At 42.2% G+C, this 27,572-nt stretch overlaps 1 protein-coding gene across 3 annotated transcripts in view; it reads right to left on the bottom strand.

Moving 5' to 3' along the window:
- Positions 1 to 27,572, bottom strand: part of SHROOM2 (shroom family member 2) — a 199,592-nt gene that overhangs the window by 124,814 nt on the left and 47,206 nt on the right. Inside the window, exon 1 of one of the 3 annotated variants that reach the window (XM_056558879.1) lies at positions 3,095 to 3,166. The exons of the other annotated variants lie outside the window; for them this stretch is intronic. Within the exon in view, the coding sequence (XP_056414854.1) occupies positions 3,095 to 3,148 (54 nt within the window). The 5' untranslated portion in view covers positions 3,149 to 3,166. Of the gene's footprint in view, positions 1 to 3,094; positions 3,167 to 27,572 lie in introns of those variants that run through there. 3 annotated transcript variants of the gene reach the window in all.

The raw sequence follows: 27,572 nt of genomic DNA, 5'->3' as shown, positions 1-27,572 counted from the left end.
CAGAGCTGTCTGCTGACATCACGAGCACAGTGCTCTCTGCTGACATCTCTGTCCATTTTAGGAACTGTCCAGAGTAAAAGGAAATCCCCATAGCAAACATATGCTGTTCTGGACAGTTCCCATAATGGACAGAGATGTCAGCAGAGAGCACTGTGGTCATGATGTCAGCAGACAGCTCTGTGTTTTAAACGGAAAATAATTTCCACTGGAGTATTCAGCAGCTAATAAGTACAGGAAGGATTAAGATTTTTTAATAGAAGTGATTTACAAATCTGTTTATCTTTCTGACACCAGTTGATTTAAAAAAAAAAAAAAAAAAAGTTTTTCACCCGAGTACCCCTTTAAGGTAATTCCACGCGTATCACTAAAGGATTTGCAAAGGTAAAATCCATTTGTTAAAGACTTTTGGCGCAGATTTTGTCCCTTTGATGTATAGTTAACACGTATTAAATGAAGATTTTGATGTGGAGATTGGATGATTCAGTGTTACTCATTATTCATTCATTATTATTATAAGATTCATTATGGAAAGTATTACTAAAACAATAATAGTAATGCTAGATGATGTTGAGTAACACCAGCGATAAAATAATTTGTTGATCCATACACATCACCGAAAACTCATTTTGCGCAATTGCAAAAACTGCCTCTGGCACTTGATGTAAATACAAGCAGGCATGGCGTATAAATGGACTAGTACTATAATGTATTCGCATTTGAGGCAAATTCCATTCTGAACCCGTGATTACAAAGCAGGATATGTGCAAACCTAACATGAGCAAGCTTGTCAGCAGAAGCTCTGACCCACATCTGTATCAGCAAAAAACGCGTTTCTGGCCAGTGACTTATTAACTCTATAAACTTTTGAATAATGGAGGTTTGGGCTGTCGCGGAGTCCTTCTCAATGTTAATCACATGTTAACAATTACTGCTTTTCCTAGAAAAGTTAAAGTATTTTAAACTATTTTATGGCCGCGGTTCTATTCCATGATTTATTTGGCAGTCAGTTTTATATACAATGTAAACATAATTGTACAAATCCAGGCAACTCCCATCAACAAGGAGGCTTGCACAATCACACTGCACATGTTCTACTCTCACATTGGCAAATAGGAAGCAAATGCTCCAAAGGCAAACATGGGACGAGTGGAAATACCCTGGAAAGGTTTCTACCTTTAAATATGCACATTATATATTAATGCATGCCTGCGGCCAAAAATGAGCATGAAGTAATAGCCAAGCGTTTCAGCTATGAACACAATAGTCAACAAATGTTAGATCAGTGCCGAGAGGTGGGGAGGACCAAAAAAGAAGGCTGCAGCAGCACTCTTAGGGTGCGTTCACACTGCGGAATCTCTGCTCGCTGAATTCCGCGAGTGGAGATTTCGTCTGGCGGCCGCCGACGAAAATACTTCGGCGCTGGGGCCGCGGGGCACTGAGCCGTCCCCCATTGACAGCTATGCAGTGCTCGCAGAATCCGCACAAAGAATGAACAGGTTTCAGTTGAATGAACAGTTTCAGCAGCGGAATTATCTGGCGCTGAAATTCCGCAGTGTGAACGGGTCTCGCGGAGACCCATTCACACTAATGTTAAATTCACACCGCATAATTCCGCTCGCGTAATTCCGCGAGAATTCCGTAGTGTGAACGTACCCTTAGTCAAAAAATTGAGGCTTTTAGCGCACTTTTTGATCAAAACATGTCCCCCATCCACCATGCGGAGGTGGCCTCTTGTCGGATGGGACCCTAACATGCTTAATCCACTCACCTCTGCTGGGCATGTGGCCTCTGACTGGGTGACATGCTGGATCCACTATCAATTTAAAAACCTCCTGTGAAACAGGGAGGGGTGCACGGCTACAGAGGGTGCCACTTCCCCTAAATTGCACAGCAAAAACCAAAAGAAAAATAGCCAGCACAACTACCTAATACACAGGTGCCCGCTGCTGTGGCAAATACAGAGTATACAAAAAAGAAGGTTGCAGCAGAGCTCTTTGATTCTGAGATTGGGGGGACCAGCATGCATTATCACTACACAGAAGTCTATAGAACAGTGTTTCCCAACCAGGATTCCTCTAGCCTTCGGCTGTCCGGGCATGCCGGGAGTTGTAGTTTGGCCACAGCTAGAGGCACCCTGGTTGGGAAACTCTGCTATAGAAGGACGCATTGAAGACGTCACTCGTCATTGCGCAGCGCACAGCAACAGCGCAGGACGCCGCAGGAGCCAGAAGTAGCGGACCCCGGGAACAGGTAATTATAAAACCGGGGATGGGCGAGGCAGTGGGGCAGTGTCGGTCTCTGGCAGGGAAGGCAGGGCATTATCGGCAAGGTAATTGCCGATACCGATAATGTCCAAAACCGTGAATATCGGACGATAATATCGGCCAAACCGATAATCGGTCGATCCCTAGAACCTATGCTTCAGAAAGTTAAATAGATTTGTAAAGGACTTGTATTTAAAAAATCTTAACCCTTCCAGTACTTATCAGCTGCTGTATACTACAGAGGAAGTTGAGTTTTTCTTTTCAGTCTGACCGCAGTGCTCTCTGCTGACACCTCTGTTCATGTCAGGAACTGTCCGGAGCAGGAGCAAATCCCCATAGCAAACCTCTCCTACTCTGGACAGGTGGTGTCAGCAGAGAGCCCTGTGGTCAGACAAAATAACAACTCAACTTCTTCTGTAGCATACACCAGCTGATAAGTACTGGAAGGATTAAGATATTTTAATAGAAGTCATTTACAAATCTGTTTGTAACTTTATGGCACCAGCTGATCGGAAAAAGAAAAAAAATATTTCCACCAGATTATTTTTTTTTTTTAACATGTCCTAAGCGTGTTCTCTCCAGGCTCTCATAATGCAGTGCGGAATTTAAACATGGACATCAGAATGATGTCCGCCAATGTGACTGAACACTCCCCCCTGTTGCCAAGCAGAGCACCTGCAGAAGCGTCGTGTTGCTCGTGCGCAGGGCCAAACACATCTTCGCGACAAGGAAGGTAGTATTAGGTATACCATGAGGCTTTCGTGCGCAGGGCCATGGAAACCTGGGATATGTCAAACCTGGTTTTAAAGGATTCAAAAAATGCTGAATACCATGGGGGAGATTTTTAAAAACCTGTCCAGAGGAAAAGTTGCTGAGTTGCCCATAGCAACCAATAAGATCGCTTCTTTTATTTTTTTTCCAGAAGCCTTTTCAAAAATGAAAGAAGCGATCTGATTGGTTGTTATGGGCAACTCAGCAACTTTTCCTCTGGACAGATTTTCATAAATCTCCCCCATAGGGCTAAGTGGATGCAGGGTCGCCTGCTGGGGAAGCGGAGGAGGACGTCCTGGTCAGGCAGCCATTTCCGCAGGTAGTGGACGGCCCCATGTTTTTTTGTTCCTTTTATTTATTTTCTACACTGAGGTCTATGAAAAATGTATGCAAACACAAAGCAATACATTGTACACAGAAAGCAAAAAGCATGGCTACAAACAGCTTTTACTGTGCACACTGTCTACAACTTTAAATGTTAAATGAAGTTTTCAAACTTCGCACAGACCTGTCAAAAGTTTAGATCTGAGCCCCCTTTTGACCATTAGTTATAACCGGGTAAAGCACATGGCTCACCCTTCAAACCAACAGATTACAGGACACAGACTCCATTATAAGTTTATGAAGCCAAACTTCTGCAGTCGCATTAAAGGAGTAGTCCGGCGCGCAGTTTTCTTATTTTATCCGGTCCGGGCTGCAAAAAAGAAAGAAAACAAACTTTCTCTTGCCTGCCAGCGCGCCCCCGGAGCTCCGTTACAGGTGTTCGGTCGCCGGGCTTGTTACTTCCTGTTAGCCCGGCACGTCACAAGGAGCTTCAGCCCATCACCGGCCGAGGCGGGACATCACTGCGGCCGGTGATAGGCTGAAACTCCGTGTGACATGCCGGGCTAACAGGAAGTAAGAAGCAAAGAGCCCGGCGACCAAACACCTGTACCGGAGCTCCGGGGGAGCGCAGGCAGGCAAGAGAAATTTTTTATTTTATTTTTGCAGCCCGGACCGGATAAAATAAGAAAAGTGCGCGCCAGACTACTCATTTAAAGGGGTATTCCCGGAAAAAAACGTTTTTATATATATCAACTGGCTCCAGAAAGTTAAACAGATTTGTAAATTACTTCTATTAAAAAAATCTTAATCCTTTCAGTACTTATGAGCTTCTGAAGTTAAGGTTGTTCTTTTCTGTCTAAATCCTCTCTGATGACACCTGCCTCGGTAAACGCCCAGTTTAGAAGAGGTTTGCTATGGGGATTTGTTTCTAAACTGGGCATTTCCCGAGACAGGTGTCCTCAGAGAGCACTTAGGCAGAAAAGAACAACCATAACTTCAGAAGCTCATAAGTACAGAAAGGATTAAGATTTTTTAATAGAAGTAATTTACAAATCTGTTTAACTTTCTGGAGCCAGTTGATAGATATATATATATATATATATATATATATTTATATATATAAAAAGTTTTTTCCTGGAATACCCCTTTAAGCAGCAAGCTGGGGAGTGAAGTGTACAGGCACATGCTTCATTCGCCATTACGTAACAATGGGAGAAAGTCTCATCATTGATCAAAACTTTTATTATGAGTCTGTGTAACATGTCAATTTATTACACTTTAAAGGGGTATTCCAGGATTTTTTTGTATTTGACTATGCTTCAGGGGCTGTGAAGTTAATGTAGTTCATAATATAGTGTCTGTACCTGTGTGTGACTGTTTTCTCACAATTCTTCTGTGATTTTCACTCCAATATTTATTTTTACCAGCATACAAAATGACTGTTGTCTCAGATTTTTCCCAGCTTGCAATGCGGCCGAGTCACTCACTAGTCAGCTGATGACAGGGAGCCTGTCTGCTTCAATGGGTGGAGCGATCGCTTGGTGGGAGAGAGATCAATCTGCAACTAATGCAACAGCTGTGGGCACCCTGATTGAAAACCACACTGATTTGAATGGATGCAGCTCATTTATGTTTCAATGGGTGGGGTGGCTGATGTGTGGGAAGGAGGAAAATGGAATAATGGGATTTGTAGTCAAAAAAAGAAAAGTCAAACAGGAAATACCAGTTCACAAACAGTTAGCCACAGTGTTATGGTAATCTCACAACATAGCCATTTAGCCTCAAGACAAGTGCAGATCCTTCCTAAGCATGTCCATTACTGCCTGCCAGGTATGTACTAAAATCACCTTATGATGGATAACCCCTTTAAGAATGGAAAACAAAATATGTGCCTACATCTGAAACTAGGGGCACACCGAGGTATAGTATAGTTCCTTAGATCTTTACTGGTGATGTATTACAAATCCGTAATACAGTCACATGCGCGAAGCCTTAGTACACACACAGTTAAATATATATACAGTCATGGCCGTAAATGTTGGCACACCTGAAATTTTTCAAGAACATTTCTGACAGGAAAGGATTGCAGTAACACATGTTTTGCTATACACATGTTTATTCCCTTTGTGTGTATTGGAACTAAACCAAAAAAAGGAGGAAAAAAAAGCAAATTGGACATAATGTCACCAAACTCCAAAAATGATTGCCACCATTTCAAAATTGTGGAAAAATAAGATTGTTTCAAGTAATGTGATGCTCCTTTAAACTCACCTGGGGCAAGTAACAGGTGTGGGCAACATAAAAATCACACCTGAAAGCAGATAAAAAAGGAGAGAAGTTTTTTTAGTCTTTGCATTGTGTGTCTTTGTGCGCCACACTTAGCATGGACAACAGAAAGAGGAGAAGAGAACAGTCTGAGGACAATCTCAAGGTTACAAGTCCATTTCCAGAGATCTAGATTTGCCTTTGTCCACAGTGCGCAACATTATCAAGAAATTTACAACCCATGGCACTGTAGCTAATCTCCCTGGGCGTGGATGGAAGAGAAAAATTGATGAAAGGTGTTAACGCAGGATAGTCTGGATGGTGGATAAGCAGCCCCAAACAAGTTCCACAGATATTAAAGCTGTTCTGCAGGCTCAGGGACCATCAGTGTCAGCGCCAACTATCCGTTGACATTTAAATGAAATGAAATGCTATGGCAGGAGACCCAGGAGGACCCACTGCTGACACAGAGAGATAAAAACACAAGACTATATTTTGCCAAAATGAACTTGAGTAAGCCAAAATCATTCTGGGAAAATGTCTTGTGGACAGATGAGACCAAGATAGAGCTTTTTTGGTAAAGCACATCATAATACTGTTTACTGAAAACGGAATGAGGCCTACAAAGAAAAGAACACAGTTCCTACAGTGAAATATGGTGGAGGTTTAATGATGTTTTGGGGTTGTTCTGCTGCCTCTGGCACTGGGTGCCTTGAATGTGTGCAAGGCATCATGAAATCTGAGGATTACCAACGGATTTTGGGTTGCACTGTACAGCCCAGTGTCAGAAAGCTGTGTTTGCCTCCGAGATCTTGGGTCTTCCAGTAGGACAATGACCCTAAACATACGTCAAAAAGCACCCAGAAATGGATGGCAACAAAGCGCTGGAGAGTTCTGAAGTGGCCAACAATGAGTCCAGATCTAAATCCCATTGAACACCTGTGGAGAGATCTTAAAATTGCTGTTGGGAAAAGGCGCCTTCCAATAAGAGAGACCTGGAGCAGTTTGCAAAGGAAGAGTGGTCTAACATTCTGGATGAGAGGTATAAGAAGCTTATTGATGGTTATAGGAAGTGACTGACTTCAGTTATTTTTACCAAAGGGTGTGCAACTAAATAATAAAGGGGTTATCCATCATAAGGTGATTTTAGTACATACCTTGCAGGCAGTAATTGATATGCTTAGAAAGGACCTGCACTTGTCTTGGGGCTAAATGGCTATGTCATGAGATTATCATAACACTGTGGATAGCTTTTTGTGAACAGGTATTTCCTGTTTGACTTTTCTTTTTTTGACTACAAATCCCACAATTCTATTTTCCTCCCTCCCACACATCAGCCACCCCACCCATTGAAAGATAAATGAGCAGCATCCATCAAAAGACCTATGGTTTTCAATCAGGGTGCCTACAGCTGTTGCATTAGTTGCAGATTGATCTCTATCCCAATAAGCGATCCCTCCACCCATTGAAGCAGACAGGCTCCCTGTCATCAGATGACTAGTGAGTCAGGTCTCGGCCGCATTGCAAGCTGGGAAAAATCTGAGACAACAGTCATTTTGTATGCTGATAAAAATAAATATTGGAGTGAAAATCACGGAAGAATTGTGAGAAAACCGTCACACACAGGTACAGACACTATATTATGAACTCCACTAACTGTACAGCGCCTGTAGCATAGTCAAATAAAAAATAAATTCCTGGAATACCCATTTAAGTTATGGGTGCCAATAATTTCATCCAGCCCATTTTTGGAGTTTGGTGTGACATTATGTCCAATTTGCTTTTTTTCCTCCCTCTTTTGGTTTAGTTCCAATACACACAAAGGGAATAAACATGTGTATAGCAAAACATGTGTTACTGCAATCCTTTTCTGTGAAAATTTTCAGGGGTGCCAACATTTACGGCCATGACCGTATATATCGTGCGTGTTTCATGTAGGTATACTTTGTATATTTATATTCCATACAGAGCAAGAGACACTATTACGCACTGTAAGTAAACAAAGGAATAACAAATCCATCAACAGCAACTTGTGGACAGTTTCCATTTAACAACAGGACAGTTTTTTTGTTTTTTGTTTTCATCTTCAAAAGAAGTGAAACAGCAACAAGGTAATGTAGCATAAAACTAACAAACACCAGTTCAGCTGCTATTATTTGCATACACTTTTAACTGCAGTTTAGTACTCAGCTTTCAGGACTACAAGGCTTGCAGGGACTGTAAATGGAAAAATTAGGAAAGCAAACAAGATACAGCATTTACCTATATGTAAATGTGAATATAGATATAGTAAAAAGGCTTCGGCTGCAAAAAAAAACTTTGCTTGTACTAAAAAAAAAAGTTTGCACCAGATAGCTAAAACTAACCAATTCACTAAATGAAAAGAGAAAAAAAAAATAATAATAATAATAAAATGTAACAATGTAATTGCATAGTAACATCTGTAAGGCTGTGTTTCCACTTGTTTTTTTCTGGCAGTTTTTGGATATCGGCCACTGCAATTTTTGGGCCAAAGCCAGAAATGTATTCAAAAGGAATAGGACATATATAGGAAGGACTTACACGTCTCCTCCCTTATGGATCCACTTCTGACTTTGTCTCAAAAACTGCAGTGGCAGTATTCCAAAAACTGCCAGGAAAAAAAGTGGAAACTTTGCCTATGGATGGTTTAGGGTATGCTCATCTGACTTTAGTGTTGGCATAGCACCACCAAGCTCAAGGTCAATAGATGCCCTCAGTCTACACGATCAATGCTTGTGACATATTGAGCAGATTCTCAAACTCCAATGTATTTCAAACATGTGAGATAGTATAGACCCACTCCCTTAGTATTCAGGGCATACTCTTCAAAAATCTGTTATCTCAAGACAAGAGCCCTCATGGCTAAAAAAATAAATATGATGGATACTAAGTTAAATAATGTACCCACAGCAGACTCTACCTACCCCACAGTTATATTGCAAATGTGTGTCCGTAAACAAATTAAGTAAAACTAATAAAACTAGCAGCATATAGAAATTATAATATCAACACAGAATTGCCCATAGCATTGCACCAGCACACACTGTACAGTGGCAGGTATTATGACTACAGGACATGAGAATTATGATTAAAGCTCTGGACTACAAAGGCACCTTCACTGAGTGTTTATCCAACAGCAATTCCTTCCAACCCCAACACACACAGGCATACTCCACTGAGCATGGATATGTTTTTAATTGGGAGACCAAATTAAGCTACTACCAGACACTTACAGTCACAGCTAATCTTAAAGGGATACCCCACTCCCGAGCATTCGGAATACTTCACACCCTGCCCCTCAATGCAAGTCTATGGGACGGGTGTGACGGCCGCCACGACCCCTCCCATAGACTTGCATTGAGGGGGCAGGCGTAACATCACGAGGGGCGGGGCGTGACGACCCCCAAGGCCCGCTCCCAGTGTTCCCTAGGGAGTGGAGTACCCCTTAAGAGAGAACAAATTGATTAGGCTCTAAATGTCAACAAGCCCAATTCTTGTTTACCTTTGAGATCACCTGCCTAGAAGAGTCAGGAGGATCCCACTACACATAATACATAAAGGCCCCCTCAATAATGCAAGGGACCGGCGCATTAATGATCGAGCAATAGTTTGTGCCGAAAATTGAGCCATGTAAATGGTCCTTTCAACGAGCGCTGACTGACATATATATAGTTGATCGGAACCTGTGTCAGGCAATTAGCTCTCTGTATAAAAGGACTGTAATATAGTTGGCTAAATATGGTGGGTTTGGCTAACTTCTCTCTAATGCCCACATAGGCCTTAAAGGGGTATTTTAGCTTTATACACTGCTCAAAAAATAAAAGGAACACAAACAACACAATGTAACTCCAAGTCAATCACAATTCTGTGAAATCACATTGTCCACTCAGGAAGCAACACTGATAGACAATCAATTTCACATGCTGTTGTGCAAATGGAACAGACAACAGGTGGAAATTATAGGCAATTAGCAAGACACCCCCAATAAAGGAGTGGTTCTGCAGGTGGTGACCACAGACCACGTCTCAGTTCCTATGCTTCCTGGCTGATTTTTTTGGTCACTTTTGAATGCTGGCGGTGCTTTCACTCTAGTGGTAGCATGAGATGGAGTCTACAACCCACACAAGTGGCTCAGGTAGTGCAGCTCATCCAGGATGGCACATCAATGCAAGCTGTGGCAAGAAGGTTTGCTGTGTCTGTCAGCGTAGTGTCCAGAGCATGGAGGCGCTACCAGGAGACAGACCAGTACATCAGGAGATGTGGAGGAGGCCGTAGCAGGGCAACAACCCAGCAGCAGGACTGCTACCTTTGTGTAAGGAGGAGCAGGATCACTGCCAGAGCCCTGCACAATACCCTTCAGTAGGCCACAAATGTGCATGTGTTCACTCAAACGGTCAGAAATAGACTTTATGAGGGTGGTATGAGGGCCCGACGTACACAGGTGGTGGTTGAGTTTACAGCCCAACACTGTGCAGGACGTTTGGCATTTGCCAGACAACACCAAGATTGGCAAATTTGTCACTGGTGCCCTGTGCTCTTCACAGATGAAAGCACGTTCACATTGAGCACATGTAACAGATGTGACAGAGACTGGAGATGCCATGGAGAACGTTCTGCTGCCTGCAACATGCTCCAGCATGACCAGTTTGCAGGTGGGTCAGTAATGGTGTGGGGTGGCATTTCTTTGGGGGGCCACACAGCCCCCCATGTCCTTGCCAGAGGTAGCCTGACTGCCATTAGGTACCGAGATGAGATCCTCAGACTCCTTGTGAGACCATATGCTGGTGCGGTTGGCCCAGGGTTCCTCTTAATGCAAGACAATGCTAGACCTCTTGTGGCTGGAGTGTGTCAGCAGTTCCTGCAAGAGGAAGGCATTGATGCTATGGACTGGCCCACTCTTTCCTCAGACCTGAATCCGATTGAGAATATCTGGGACATCATGTCTCGCTCCATCCACCAATGCCACGTTGCACCACAGACCGTCCAGGAGCCACCTCATAAGGAGCATGCCCAGGCATTGTAGGGAGGTCATACGGGCACGTGGAGGCCACATAGACTACTGAGCCTCATTTTGACTTGTTTTAAGGATATTACATCAATGTTGTATCAGCCTGTTGTGTGGTTTTCCACTTTGATTTTAAGTGTGACTCCATATCCAGACCTCTGGTTTGATTTGATTTCCATTGAGAATTTTTGTGTGATTTTGTTGTCAGCACATTCAACTATGTAAAGATGAAAGTATTTCATACAATTAGTTCATTCATTCAGATCTAGGATGTGTTATCTTAGTGTTCCCTTTATGTTTTTTGAGCAGTGTACATCTTATCCCCTGGCCAGGGGATAAGATGTATGATTGCAGGGGTCCCGCCGCTAGGGACCTCTGCAATCTCTGTGCAGCCCCTGGCATTCTGTGCACAGCATTCCGAGGGCTGCCCTGAGATCGGCGGGGGGTCCTCAGTGGCAGGACCCCTGCAATCATACATCTTATCCCCTATCCTTTGGATAAGGGATAAGATGTATAAGCAGGAAAACCCCTTTGATACAGACTGTGACTCAGTACCAGATAAGTAAACCAATGTATTGACAAAGATACTCAACTTTTTAAATATAATATTTCCATATATAAGCCATGAAAGAGCCCTCAGGTGGAATATATATTTCATTTCCTCTTTCAAGGAAAGTCTGTGTCAACCCATATCTCTGGAGCAAAAAAATACAATAAATGAAAAAAGGTTGTCCCAAAACATCACGACGGCTGTTCAAGGATGACTTCCAAAGATTGCCATGTGAGCATCTGACATGAATGCACGCAGCAGGTTAATAGTAGAATGTACTCACTGTTTGTAGGCCCATAAATCAGTCCTAATGTGGAAACAATGAGTGTCAGCTCATAACTGTACTCTTTATACTGGTTATTTTCTCAATCAGGTTTTGCTTCCAGGAATCTTACCATTACTACTCACTATGGGAAAAAATTTTAACATGTATAACATGTCGGGACGTTGCAGACCCACCCATAGAGATCATAGGTGTGTCAGTGAAAGTTCCTCATAGCTTGAGTGACTACATATGTAGATGAGGAAAACAGTATCCCTTCTAAACTCTACAACAAATAAGTATAAAAATACATGGAACAGTTTGTGGGAGATATTTACACACAGTCCATAGAACACTACTAACTACCAATATGGCCATCAAAAGGCCGAAGCCTTCCGCACAGGAAAGCTGTATTCGGAGCTCGGCACCATTATTGTTACTTCTGCTTCATAGTTTTGTTTTAATGCTAATAAGGCTAAATTTACAGGGATGTGAGGACTGCAAAAGCTTTGGAAAACAAAAAACAAAAAGGGGAGAATCCCTGTGCTCTTACTTTCCTATGATGGCATGGGAAGCATGAAATAGCATAGTAGACTACATTATTCCATATCTCAGCATCTTTAAAATTTTTTATCTATTTAACAGATACCATATTAACCTATATAGCCAACATATGGCATCAGTCACAGTTATCCGATTAACACATATGAGCTTTACACTAGATTTTTACAATGTTTTATGGCATATGGGTCATATATATTGTATACCAATGTCTAATAGTGGGATCTGTCAAGAGATGGGAAGGCCAGGGGAAAAAAAAGGGAAAATAAGCAGAAAAAGCACCCCCCCCCCCCCCCCCCCCCCCCGAAAGCTGTATGGAATGTGTTCTGTTATACTGATAAATATGTTTATAACATAGTATTCAAACTATATAACATTAAGCCTTTTATGAAAGACATCTGAGAATCATAGTAAGATCTCCAGTCAGTCTCATCCGAAGAAATACAAATCCTGGAATACAATTCAAATACCGCAAATGTTATTTTTAAAGACCACCAATATGCATTTCTGTCTCTAGGGGCGCTGCAGGGAAAAAGGTTTCAGTCTAGTTTGGTTGTGACTGGAGTCCATCTTGTTGGTATTACAGAAGTTAATAGCTTTTGTCCTCTCAGATCAGCCTTAATGAGCATTTATCTATCTGATTCTTATTCCTGTTCTTCCCATTACATAACGTTTTCTGAGTTTGGCGTATTAGGAAATAGTTTTTTTCTTTCCTCCTCTCAGTAAAATGGTGAGACCAACATTCAGCTTTCACACGTGCATATTTTCTGCAGCAGAAGTCAATGGGCAGCAAAATCTAATCTACAGCAGAAATGTCCATGTATGAACATACCCTTAGGGTAGGGTAACGTGTCTTATTTTGCTGCATATTTTCTGCAGCTGATTTTGCTACCCATTGCCTTTAATGGGTAGATAAATAAGCAGCTGCAAATATGCAGCAAAATATGGCACATGTGACCCATCCATTAAAATTATTTTAAATTTGTCAAACTAATCCACTGTTTTGATTTTCTTTTTTCATAGCTTCAAAATTTCCAGAAATTTTGCATATCTAAATCTGTCTCTACAGGTTTTAATGTAGCCCAGTTAACAGAAACTTCATGTGTAAGCTTGTGGCACATACATGGATTTGGAGGGTACCGCAGCCATCCCCAGTTAGTTAACGTATGGGTCTCTTTAAGAGAGCTCAAGAGGAGGCCAGACGAGAGGCTGAGCCCCACACAGAGGTTACAGAAGGGAAAGTCAAGAGTAATAAGCAAGGAACTAAAGAGGCAGCTCATTGGCTAAGTCAGCGAACCACAAATCCTGTGCAGGTAAGCTAAACTGGACATTCACTGCTCCAGAAGGTCTTGAAGAATTGGAAAAAGCCCCAACAGCATCTGCAAGTCAGAGCCATAAGTATTCACCAAGTTTGGCCCCACTATGAGTTAGGGCTGGGTTCACTATGTACGGATTAGCTCTGAAGTACAGAGGCCATAGTGGGGTCATGTAATTCTTCCTACGTACATCAAATGTGTGAATCTCTTGGGACAGTCTGACCTAGCCAGCCAATCAGAGAGCTGATGGGAGGAAAGATCTATGGATTCAGCTACCACAGTGTTGGCCTGAACTGTAACGTTCACCAAAAAGTAAAGACTGTTGCTAAATATTAGAGACTGTAGGGTAATAGATTATTCTTACACCCAGACTTTGCACTTCTTTGAACTAACCATTTGTATTCCAACCTTGCTTTTGACTGAAACACACTTTTGTTCTTCTCGCTGCAATTGTTCAGTAAGGAGGCACCTACAAGGAACGCCCTTATGGTCACCTGCTCGCCTGCGCCCATTATAGCTTTGCAAGGTTAATAGTTAATTAAGTCCATATTTGTCTATGAAAGACAGATGCCACTGTTCGGTATCTGTCATAGCCTCTATTTATATCAGAAGCTTTTCTGATCATATATGTTAAAAGGCCAAACCGTGAAGTCAAAGTTGTCCTCTAAAGGCAAGCCTATGGTGTACATGCTATGCAGGCAGATATCTTAATGGGTATGTAATAAACATAAGCTGTCGCCCTAATAATTTTAAAGCACAACTGTCATGGATATTGTACCCCCCAGACTAATATCACGATAGTATAGATGATAAAACTTGTAATGCAGCTATACCTTGGCTGCTCTTTATCACACTTTATAGGCCAGAAAATAGTTTTATCGTGAGGTCAGCAACAGTCGCATAGGCGTGGCCGGGGTTCACAATACCCCACCTCCGCCACGCCTATCCCCTGTAAGTGAGCGCTGGGACTGCTGTGTGATTGACACACAGGTCCCCAGAGCAAGCGCCCCGATTTTTATGATGTGTGGGCCGTGACTCCACTGAACCTTTACATATTATGTGCACCTATACGATATACAGTGCCCGTTCTCCGCTTCTTTCTTCTCCTGGTGCCTGAGACGTTCTGCTTCTGCTTTCAGCTTTCACTACAGACAGAGAGCTTGCTCGCTCCATGCCTCTAGCACTGCCCAGGCGCATGGCACTGGTGGAAGACAATGTCTCTGGCAGAGAGAAAGTGCTCACTCCCGTTGTCTGCTACCAGCGCTGTGCGCCTGTGCAGTGCTAGAGGCATTGAGCGAGCGAGTTCTCTGCCTCTAGTGAAAGCAGAAGCAGCGCGTTTCCGGCACATGGAGAAGAAAGAAGCGAAGAACGGGCACTGTATATCATAAAGGTGCACTTAATATGTAAGGGCTCAGTGAAGTCACGGCCCGCACATCAATAACATCGGGGAGCTTGTGCTGGGGACCTGTGTGTCAATCACACAGCGGTCCCAGCGCTCACTTACAAGGGATAGGCGTGGTGGAGGTGGGGCATTGTGAACCCCGGCCACGCCTATCCGACTGTTGCTGACCACATGATAAAACTATTTTCTGGCTGATAAAGAGCAGCCAAAGGTATAGCTGCATTACAAGTTTTATCATCTATACTATCATGGTATTAGTCTGGGGGGTACAATATCTATGACAGCTGCACTTTAAAGGAAAGGAAGACTGGTAAGTCCAGTGAAATGTTTCTGTCTGTGCTATGAACCCATTAGCTATAGAACCAAGAATGTGAGTAAATATTCCTTTCACACGCATTAACTATGATGTCATCTAAAAGGAATTAGAATTTTATTCCTGGAAAGCATTACACTTGTGTACATTATATTGTAAGGCAGTACCCCACAAAGAAGTGAACTCATAGCAGAGAAATCTTTATACAAGAGAGCTCCATAATGTTATAGTATACTGGAGTTCAGTATGAGCACATAATGTCTGCATTAACATTCCCACCTAAATAACAGGATGAATATATTAAATAATATAAATACTACTTAAAAAGTACCTGTCATCAAAAAAAATGTGACGTGACGAGCTCTGTGCACCGAGGACAAGCGGGGCTCTGTGCACCGAGGACAAGCGGGGCTCTGTGCACCGAGGACAAGCGGGGCTCTGTGCACCGAGGACAAGCGGGGCTCTGTGCACCGAGGACAAGCGGGGCTCTGTGCACCGAGGACAAGCGGGGCTCTGTGCACCGAGGACAAGCGGGGCTCTGTGCACCGAGGACAAGCGGGGCTCTGTGCACCGAGGACAAGCGGGGCTCTGTGCACCGAGGACAAGCGGGGCTCTGTGCACCGAGGACAAGAGGGGCTCTGTGCACTGCTCTGCAAAGCTCTGCAAAGCGGGCTCACTCGCACCATACGCCACCCCGCTGTGCTCCTCGGCGAAGTGAGGGCAGAAGCAGTCCCCCACATCCTACTGCTGGCAGCTCACACTATGAGAAAGAAGAGAAGTAAGATACAGATGTTTTTAAAGCTCTTAAAATGTTTTAAAAGGGCGGGTGGGGGGGGGGGGGGGGGGGTTGGAGTAGTTAGAGAACATAGCCTGAGTTAGTTTAGAAAAGTCTTTAAACAAATCACTTTAAACAATATAAACCTGTTAAAAAGGACTTGTCTGTGTCTCTATTCGCTCAGACAGCAGCAGAATTGCCAACCTGATTTTTGTTAACCAAGTTACATATGTCTGGACTACCCCTTTTCCTGGTCCGGCCATGGTCAGCAAATTGCCCGTGGCAGCGATGATCCGCCTCGCAGGCGATTGGGTGAGTGGCAGTGTGATGCACTGAGCCAATGCCATGGGTTGCCTAGGCTCAATGTATCACACTCAGCATATTGACACCCTAGGCGGGACATCAATGTGGCCAGGGATTTGCTGACCGGATTGTGACGCACTGACCACGGCAGACCAGGAAGATGATGGCGGCGGAGGAGGAGCAGAGTGGCAGCAGGTGAGTCCTCTTTTATTTGCAGGCAGCCCGGGCATTAGGGGAAAACATTTTCTACACGAGACTCCCTCTATAAGGACACGGGTTGACTTAAATCTGATCTACAGAAGTTGAAGAATACAAGTTTAAACTGAATATGAACAGAGCAATATTTTTACCCTGTATCCAATTAACTTTTTTTATTTATATATATTTTTTTAAACCTGTTTAACCCCTTTAGCTACTTCCTCTAATAACTATATAAAAAATTACAATACAATAAAGGTGATTTCCTGTTACAATAGTTTTTTTTTTTTTTTTTTTTATTGTAAGTCACTTCCTGCAACTTTACACAAGAGTGGAAAAAAATGTATAATATTGCATTATATTTACATATATATATATATATATATATATATATATATATATTTCTTCACCTGTATAACAAGCTCACAGAATCATATTAAACAGTTACATAATAACAGTATCTCACTATATAGTTCTTCAGAATTGCTCCATGCACAAGCTGTAATGTTCCAGTCATGACCTGGCAGCACGTAAGGGAATTCCTATTCTTGGACATTATCATACAAATCCATTAGCAGAATGTAAGATGTAAAAAGTATATACTGTATGTTTGTAAGAGCCTCTGGTGCAGATTTGCTTTTATACCCTAACAGCTATCAAATGGTGTCTGCAGCAAATATAGCTGATGGATTCCCTTTTATGGTGAATATCAGGTGCTAATAGCAGCTGTCACCCACCGTCTATGAACCGAGCATGCTTTGGTGTCTTTGAGCCATATGTGAAGGGCAGGTGTCCCCAGGAAGTTAGTTTACCATGAGTGACACTACACTTTCAATAGATTCTGTAACCGTTTAGTAGCATAAGATATGGGTTGACGCTGAAGTCCACTCTTTAGCGTAGGTCCACGATGCCAACATGAATGTAATCAGGACAGGTTTATTTATTTTGGGATGGAGACAAGGTCTGTTCCTGGGGTGGAATGTTATGTTTTGTCATCCTGTTTATTTTAACACTGTCAAAACTGCAAAACTATGCAGTTCTCCTGACTTAATTATGATATGTAATCAACAAAGGGGGGGTGTAGACGTGTCACTGGCCTAAAATAACATATGTTTTCAGTTCTTCAATGCAACAAAAATCTAGTTTTGATAAAGTGAAAGATGATTATCTACCTAATCACATAATCTAACTATAACCTAATAGAGACCGCGAAAAGGTTTTACCTATGATAGTTGTTAAAAAGTCAATATAATTTAAACATCTGAAATTTACATTTACTTTTCATCTGTCTTGACCAAATATTGAAGCATCACGTTTACTACTGTGGCTGTGGACCACAAAAGGCATCACCTGTTCCACTGCCATTAGAGGCTCCACTGTCTTTGCAGTTTTGACATAAAGAATAGTGCAGCATATAGCACTATTTGTCCTGAAAAATGAGGAAAACCACAAAGACACTCAGGACCAGCTAAAACGTATGGCTAGTGAAAGCCACAAGCCTAAGAGAGATACAAAGATATCATTTCAAAACTTAAAATGTATGGTTTTCTACAGTTGACCAGGTTTGTTCTACTTATATATAATTAAGCATATACAGTCATGGCCGTAAATATTGGCACCCCTGAAATTGTTATAGAAAATGAAACATTTCTGATAGGAAAGGATTGCAGTAACACATGTTTTGCTATACACATGTTTATACCCTTTGTGTGTATTGGAACTAAACCAAAAAAGGGAGGAGAAAAAGCAAATTGGACATAATGTCACACCAAACTCCAAAAATGGGCTGACAAAATTATTGGCACCCTTTCAAAATTGTGGAAAAATAAGATTGTTTCAAGCATGAGATGCTCCTTTAAACTCACCTGGGGCAAGTAACAGGTGTTGGCAATTTAAAAATCACACTTTTATATTGAGAACCAAAATTGTGGAAAAATATCAACAATCTAAAGGTTACAAGTCCATCTCCAGAGATCTAGATTTGCCTTTGTCCGCAGTGCACAACATTATCAAGAAGTTTGCAACCCATGGCACTGTTGCTAATCTCCCTGGGCATGGAGGGAAGAGAAAAATTGACAAAAAGGTGTCAAAGCAGGATAGTCCAGATGGTGGATAAGCAGCCCCAAACAAGTTCCAAAGATATTCAAGCTGTCCTGCAGGCTCAGGGAGCATCAGTGCCAGCGAGAACTATCTGTTGACATTTAAATGAAATGAAACACTATGGCAGGAGACATGAAATGAAACACTATGGCAGGAGACATGAAATGAAACACTATGGCAGGAGACCCAGGAGGACCCCACTGCTGAAACAGAGACATAAAAAAGCAAAACTACAATTTGCCAAAATAAACTTGAGTAAGCCAAAATCATTCTGGGAAAACTTGTTGTGGCCAGATGTGACCAAGATAGAGCTTTTTGGTAAAGCACAACATCCTACTGTTTACTGAAAATGGAATGAGGCCTACAAAGAGACAAACACAGTACCTACAGTGAAATACGGTGGAGGCTCAATGATGTTTTGGGGTTGTTTTGCTGCCTCTTGCACTGGGTACCTTGAATGTGTATGAGGCATCATGAAATCTGAGGATTACCAACGGATTTTGTGTCGCACTGTACAGCCCAGTGTTAGAAAGCTGGGTTTGCGTCCGAGATCTTGGGTCTTCAAGCAGGACAATGACCCCATACATACATCAAAAAGTACCCAGAAATGGATGGCAACAAAGCACTGGAGAGTCCTGAAGTGGCCTGCAATGAGTCCAGATCTAAATCCCATTGAACTCCTGTAGATCTTAAAGATCTTAAAATTGCTGTTGGGAAAAGGTGCCCTTCCAATAAGAGAGACCTGGAGCAGTTTGCAAAGGAAGAGTGGTCCAACATTCCGGCTGAGAGGTGTAAGTAACTTATTGATGGTTATAGGAAGCAACTGATTTCAGTTATTTTTTCCAAAATGGTGTGCAACCAAATATTAAGTTAAGGGTGCCGATAATTTTGTCCAGCCCCTTTTTGGTTTTTGGTGTGACATTATGTCCAATTAGCTTTTTTTCTTCCCTTTTTTGGTTTAGTTCCAATACACACAAAGGTAATGAACATGTGTATAGCAAAACATGTGTTAATGCAATCCTTTTCTGTGAAATATACTTCATTTTCTAGAAAAATTTCAGGGGTGCCAATGTGGTGACCCACGGTTGCATGGCGGGACCACGGGTTTAGCGGTGTGAGTGGTGGGATCGGATGGTATTAACGCCAGGGGCAAGATATTGTTAACTTCTAGTGTTCATGATGCCAGTGTGGTTTTAGGGTTCCAGGACACCACATGCCCGGTTTCTCCGCTATCCCAGTTGCTAGTAGTGAAATGAGAGTCCACAACCAGTTATGGTCAAACAGTGGCTTTGCTGAGTATAAGACTGATGGAAATATCTTCACAGCTAAGGCTAGATTTCCCAGAGAGGTGGCCAGGACCCAGAAGGACCTCACACCTTGCTGGGCCAATATACTTGTAATTAACTTGACTTGAGACTGGACTTGACTATATGCAGGACTTAACTAGTTTCAGTGACAGCAGACATAGACTTGAGACTTACTGGAATGACTGTAGCTTTTGGGGTCTTCCAGATGCTGATCACTTGCACGGAGATCTCTGGCGGTTGCTGTGCTCAGCAAAGACTTGATGCTTGCAGCAGCAGAGCTTGTAGCAAAGAGACAGAATTGTAATGGCTGCCCCTTTATATAGTAAGGGGCTGGACTAAGGCCCATTGGTCAAGCTGCGGGAGATAGGTTAAGCTGGTGCTCTCTGGGAGAACATGTGACAACAAATCATATGACTGCATAACATGTGACAGACTTCCACAGGTCCTTGAGACCTCCCACAGGTCCTTTGTACAACCTATACATAAGGATACTGTCTAGGTATTAAAGTGATATACACAACATTATGGAATCAACAGGGGGAGACCTTGCAGGGGAGCCCCCAGGTCACTGAGACCATGTCCTGTACTGGGACATTACACCAACATTTATGGCCATGACTGCAGGTTTTCTTTGAGAGACATAAGAATAATACACTATGCTAGTGTCTGGCAAACCAAACTTGAGAAACAAAGCAAATAGGCTAGGCCGCGTACACATGGAGGAATGTCCACTCAGTAAATCTCCACGCAGACATTCCGTACAGTGCAGTGCGCCGGCAGAATCTTTCGATACTGGAACCGCACGGAATGTACAGTATCAATAGATGGTTATGCATTCTGTGCAAAATCCGCACAAAGAATGAATTCTTTTATTCTTTGTGCGAACACGGAAAAAATAATTTCCATGCCTGAAACATCTAGCACGTAAATTTCGCCGTGTGCACAGAGCAGCAGAAGCCCGTTGAATTCAGCGGAAATTCTGTGCCATTCCAAGCGGCTATGGCTATGTTCACACAGAGAATGTCTGCACAAAGAATTTCTGTGTGGACATTTCCTCGACAGTGATGTGCCAGCAGGACATGCCGGCGCTAGGACCCTTTAGAAATGCTCCGCCTGATAGATGGCAATTCATTTCCATGCAGACTCTGCAGAAAGAATAGACATGTCTATTCTTTCCACAGACTCCAAAATTGGTATTTCTGCAGCAGAAACATTGTGCAGAAATTCCACTGAGGAATCTCTGTGTGGAATTCTAATGCGGAATTCCGCACGGAAATTCCATTGTATGAACATAGTCTACAGGTGACTAAGCCCGTACTACGGTGTACCTGCGGCATATGTCTTAATTTTTTGAAGATGTAAGAATTCACACAAGCGATGGAACCCCTGAAACGTGATGTGAAATGTTCCTTGAATTACAGACATTTCCTGTATATTATATAAAACTTTAGAACTCTACATTATTTTGGACCAATAATCACCCTATTGCCATCACACCCTCATCTGCTGCTGATGTGGCTTTAAAGGTCTTGCCTTCTCACTAAGTAAACTGCAGGCTGGCATGTCGTATGATCCATATACTTGGTATTACACAAAATAGAGTATGTGTTATTTAACATACCATCCCACAGCATACTTTGTAGGAAAGAGAAAACAATGGAGAGAAAAAAAACTCAGTAGCGCAGGGAGGTGCAGCCATGGGGAGGAGAGAAAACACCGGGGGTCCATGAACCTTGATGTAACAAGACAACTTAAAAGTAACCAGGAGAATTTTAATGGGTTCCACATGTTTGCAATATGATCCTATGCATAACACTGTGCAATCAGAATATCCTCAATCTGTGTGGAGAAAGAGAGAAAGAGAAAGAGAAAAAAAAGAGAGAAAAAGAGAGAAAGAGAGAGAGAAAAGGAGAGAGAAAGAGAGAGAGAAAGCGAAAGAGAAAGAGAGAAAGAGAAAAAGAGAAAAAGAGAAAGAGAAAAAGAAATTGAAAGAAAGAGAGAAGAGAAAGAGAAAAAGAGAGAAATAGAGAAAGAGAAATAGAGAAAGAGAAATTGAAAGAAAGAGAGAAGAGAAAGAGAAAGAGAAAAAGAGAGAGAGAAATAGAGAAAGAGAGAAAGAGAGAAATAGAGAAAGAGAAAGAGAGAAATAGAGAAGGAGAAAGAGAGAGACACATTCATACATATGCAGTCTTTATACCTCAGGTAAAAAAAAATGAATAAGCTCCGGTTATATTTAATACTTGTCCAATAGTCCAAAAAGTGCAAGAAAAACAAATAAAAATAAAAAAAGTCAAGGCTGAATTGTAAGTTACTGAGAATTTAGGAAAATGTTATTTGTACAGAAACTGACATTACTATTGCTAACCATCATTTGATGTAGTAGAACTGTAACTTATAATACGTACCAAACCTAGGGCAGCAAAAATAACTGTGTAGTTGCCCACAGTAAATTCCAGCACTGAGCTGTAGGTTGTTTTTGTATAGCTGCGCATGAATACAGCTCTCACACACTTAGTGTATGTTCACATGGCGGAATATTTGCCGAATGTATCGTGAAAAAACATTTCCTTAGACTGCAATGTATTTCTGAGCGGATTCCACACACGTCACATCAGCTCTTTATTTGCAAACACAAAAGATGAACACTTTACCTAATGTGAATCATGGAGGAGGTTAAAGGATTACTCCCCTGGAAAACTTTTTATTTTTATTTTATTTTTTTTAAATCAACTGGTGCCAGAAAGTTAAACAGATTTGTAAATTACTTCTATTTCAAAATCTTAATACTTCTAGCACTTATCAGTATTTTCTTTTTGAATTTTCTTTTCAGTCTGACCACAGTGCTCTCTGCTGACACCTCTGTCCATTTTGGGAAATGTTTGAAGCAGGATAGATTTGCTATGGGGATTTGCTCCTACTCTGGACAGTTCCGAAAATGAACAGAGGTGTCAGCAGAGAGCACTGAGGTCAGACAGAAAGGAAATTCAAAAAGAAAAGAACTTCCTGTGGAGCAAATAGAAGCAGATAAGTACTAGAAGGATTAAGATTTTTAAATAGAAATAATTTACAAATCTGTTTAACTTTCTGGCACCAGTTGATTTAAAAAAAATGAAACAATAAAAATTACAGGGGAGTTCCCCTTTAACTTACATTTTGGGGCTACTTTGCTGCTTTATTATGAAATCTCAAGACTATCAAGGCATTCTGGAGTGAGTGCTGCCCAGTGTCCGGTCGCTTGGCCTCAGTCACCTGTCATGGGTTTTCCAACAGGATAATGATCCAAAATATTGGACTATTCTGAATAGTCCTTCTATGAGCCCTGATCTGAATCTTAAAAGGAGCTGAAACATACAGTTTGAAGTAGACATCTTTACACCAGCGGAAGCAGTATGAGGAGTGGGCCAAGATGGCTGGAGACAAGTGCAGACGTCTCATTGAGAGTAAGGGTCTTTTCACACGGCAGAATCTCCGCACATCCGCACCAATTCCGCTTCCACATTCATTTGGGGGGGGGGGGGTTCTGGCTTGTGCGGAATCGGTGTGGAATCTGCCTGCGGAAATTCAGAAATGTGAATAGACCCTTACAGAAATTCAGGTCAGGGTGCCATCATTTTTATCCAGGCATCATTTTCAGTACATTTTTATTTATTATTACTTTAGTTGGTTTCAAGATATTTAAGAAGCGTTGTGGGGTTTACTGTCTGGGTACCACCTTTTGGGTATCAACTATTTTGTTCACGTCTGTATCAATCAAGGCTGCAACATATTCATTCTATACATACACTGTGTGGCACAGGCCATCCATAGGGTCCGAATGTAAAGATCAATATAGTACACTTTTTATTTTATTTTACAGTGGCCCTCATTATAGAAAAGACCAGCCAGCTTCACTGTTAAAAAAAATATATATATACCAACTTTTACCATCCAAAAGAAGCCAAAAATAAACAGTTTTGGCCTTTGTCGCAAACATAGGGCTCAGATGCAATGTGCACTAAGCCTTACTTCTTTTAAAAATGTACATTGGTGCCAGATACTGAAAAATATACCAATCTAAGTTATTACAAAGCACTTCGATGGTAGCTGACCACTCCCAATGCCTTACAACGAACATTCGGTGATTCATTGGAAGAAAAGGGAATTTTATATGTAAGATAACAAAAATATTCTTTATAAAGTGGTCTATTCATTAAAGCCAGAAAACTACAGGACTTACCGCTTTAAGACAGTGCTGACAGAATAAGTACAGGAAATATAAAAGGGTTTGTCTACCTAATAACACCTTTGCAATAAACTATACAGATTCATTTACTTCTACGCCTATTCTCTGTAATCGGCAGACAGATGGCTCATCCGACCATGACATGCCTGTCTACAGAGAAGCACATGACATTCACATCAAACTGCCCCCCTCCATTGCTCCTGCGTTCCTTACTTGATGCCGTGTATTGCTGTGGAAAAGGCACAAGAAGTATGGGAGATAGGAGTGCATGCTGAAGCTCAGCACAGCCTCTATGATACTTGAGCTTGGAAGGAAAACATAATTTTATAACTTTAAAAATAGCCATCAGCTAAGAGAAAGGCATTATTTGTTTTATCTCACTCAGCTACCTGCTGAGGTCTGCTGCTCTGAGCCGGATATATAACTGACGATTCCCCTTAAGGGCAGGGTCACATGGGGAGCATCCGCAGCGTATTTGACACTGCCAATGCGCCGACAGCAGTCACAGAGGGACTCCAGACCAAGCTCACGGCTGCTAGGATCGCTCAAAAATATGCAATGCAGACATGTCTGTTCTTTCTGTGGACACCAGGATCGGGATTTCTGCAGCACCAGGATCGGGATTTTGCTTGTCAGCAAAACCTCTGCACACAGGTCAATACATCATCCATGCAGTATGTGCAGGGATAAGTAGCATGCAACTTTTTCTCCTTGAATTTTCCAAAGAATGTTTGCAGAAATATCTTCCACATGCATTGTGATTCCGCATTTTGATCAGTTGATTTCAGACCAAAATCTGAAGCCAAATTTGCACCAAAATTGCGAAGTGTGAAAAACTCTAAAAGCACAATATCACAAATATTTAGACGTCTGCCCTTATCTTGATAAATTCTTACATGTCTGACTAAGTTATGTATTTACAGATGGAAAGTAACTAGAGTTTCTTAACTTGTTACAAAGACGTTTGTCCACCATAGGTTAATGAAGAATAGTCTGCAGTGACTAAAATATCTTATTAGCTGTGTTCCGCTCTGCTGGGTAAACTGTAAGGCACAACAGAATGCCATTCCTTAGCGTACACGTTCAAAAATTCCCCATGACACACAAGGTTATGGGATCAATAGCCCCATACTGAGCTATTTCATTATGCACTAAATCCTTGGAAAGAGACAACAAAGTTAATACGCTCTCATTTCCAGTGAAAGGTGAAGCCTTACTCCCTAAAATACCTCACATATTCTGAATATTAAAAAACAAAGTTCTTTCCAGTTGTTGGTGTATAGTGATTTTTATTTACTGTATGCATCGCTGGTCAATACTGTCTAGGAGCAAGGAGCCAGGGATAAACAGGCGTCCCCGCACCTGTATGCAGCTGCAAATGCCTGGTCTATTAAGAAATTTTCATTGCAGTCTTTCAACTCAGGGAATGGCCGAGTGAGCATTTCCTATTGGTTGGGAAGAGAACACTCTTAACTGCGGGAAATGGCGCTTGTGAAGGATCAGCAGCAGCAGGTTAGTAAAGCTTATGCTATACTGCCACCCTGGACACTTAATGGTAAAATCATGTCTTACAGAATAGCACATTAAATAGGATTTTCCAGGAAAATACTATGGATGGCCTATCCACAGGGTGTCAGTGCTTACATAACACAGTGAAAAGGACTGGAAGTAGTTGGCACCGTACTCCAGGTAGTGGCGGAGCTGTGTTACTACAGCCTCAGCTCCTACTGAAGTACAAAGCCAACTGCATCTGTTCTCTGGACAGTATGGGCTTCTTTATAGGAGCTATCCGATGAGTAGAGAAGGTTCCCTCCATTCCAGCTCCCTGGTCATCTAGGAAGTATACAGAGAGGGGGTTGTTGCTTGTAGCGATCATTGAGTGGGTTAAACCACGCCCAAACCTAATGTCCAATAGCTGCATGATGTTACTGATGTTATGGAGAAGTCATGCAGCTGTTGGACATCGTGTGTGGGTGAGGTTTCACCCGAATGCAATGATCGGGACAAGCACCCGCCCTCTCCAGTCCCAGTAGAGTATACTTCAGGAGACAAACAGGGAGAGGACAACCCCTTTAAATAGCAAACACTAGGCACACTCCTAAGTATCATATACCAAGCATTACCCACAAGCCTCGGTCCCTAAACAGTATATAGAAAGTGTAATCTGATTTACGATGATTTAGGAGGAGTAAACCAAAATACCTTTTCAAGTAACCAAATAATAATAATAATAATAATAATAAAAAATAAAAAAAACTAACATTTTAAGTGGAGTTGCACTTTAGGTTTACATGTATTTTTAGAACTTTTCCAAGTTTCTCGGGAACAAACATGGTTTATTCACCCTTACAATGGCAGACATTCTCTTGTATACTATCACATTGCATCAGGTGTTTATTATTCAGCAGCATTTGCTCCCCAGCCTTTTTATAATGAGATTTCAATAGAGGTTGTGTACGCAACAAACCTAATAAAATGACCAGTTACCTGGCAACCGTGTCACTTGAAACTTTCATTAAGCGCATTGTTATATCCCTCCGCTGTTATACTGGGGCCCATTAGGTGCTGGGTGCAGAGCAGACAAGAGGGCAATACATTCCTGACACTGGGGGAATTTATCAAGGTCCTGCACCTCTTTTTTTGGCATCATTTTGATTCAACTGACTTTTTAAGCAGGTCACGGACGCCACTTTAAAATGCACCTGAAGGAGAAGCCATCTTTTAGACATAGCTGATGAAGAGAAATCTAAGAATATGAACAATCTGATTCAGGTGCAAAATACACTAGGGAAGTTCTAGAGATAGACCAGACATAAAAAAAAAAAAAATACAGCAAATTATAAATTATGCATACATTTAGACATTTTTGTGACTGAAAATCAGTTCCATTCCTTTATAGCAGGGACACGGTTCTTTGCAAGCTCCATTCAGATCAATGGGACAGTCACAGAAAATTTCCGCATCAAATCTGCAATATGTGAATTTAGCCTAAGGGACCTGTTACATGGACTGACACGCACTGTAAGGGTAGAGTCACAGTAGCGCATCCACAGCGTATTCAACACTGAGGATGCGCTGCTGACCGCCCCTAGAGTCAGCCTCCTACTTTGCTGCAATATGCCGCTATGAGCAGACAAACCAGGACACACACACAAAGTAGGAGGCTGACTCTAGGGGCGAGTAGCGCCTCCACAGCGTCAAATACACTGCAGATGCGTTACGTGTGATCCTACCCTTAAAGGGAATTTGTCACCAGTATTAAAGGAAATCTGTTACCAGTGTGACCTGCACTAACCTGTCAGTACTGACAGATAGTGCAGGTGACACTGATGACAACAGTATTAACCTTGTCTCATTCCGTGGCGGGGATCTTCGGTAATTTTCTCCGTTAGCTCCAGTCCCGGCAGCCGGCTTGGGGCTCAGGCAGAACTTACTGACATCACCGCTGCGGTACTCCACTGGTCACCCCCCCCTCGTGATGTCACGGCTACACCCCCTCAATTCAAGTATATGGGAGGGGGCGTGATGGCTTGTACACCCCCTCCCATAGATTTTCATTGATGGGGCGTGGCCGTGATGTCACATGGGGCGTGGCCTACCCCCGCCGCGTGAA

This window comes from Hyla sarda, chromosome 2 (genome assembly GCF_029499605.1).
Source record: "Hyla sarda isolate aHylSar1 chromosome 2, aHylSar1.hap1, whole genome shotgun sequence".
In the NCBI taxonomy this organism is placed as follows: Eukaryota; Metazoa; Chordata; class Amphibia; order Anura; family Hylidae; genus Hyla; species Hyla sarda.
This window is presented reverse-complemented; position numbering and strand designations above follow the sequence as displayed.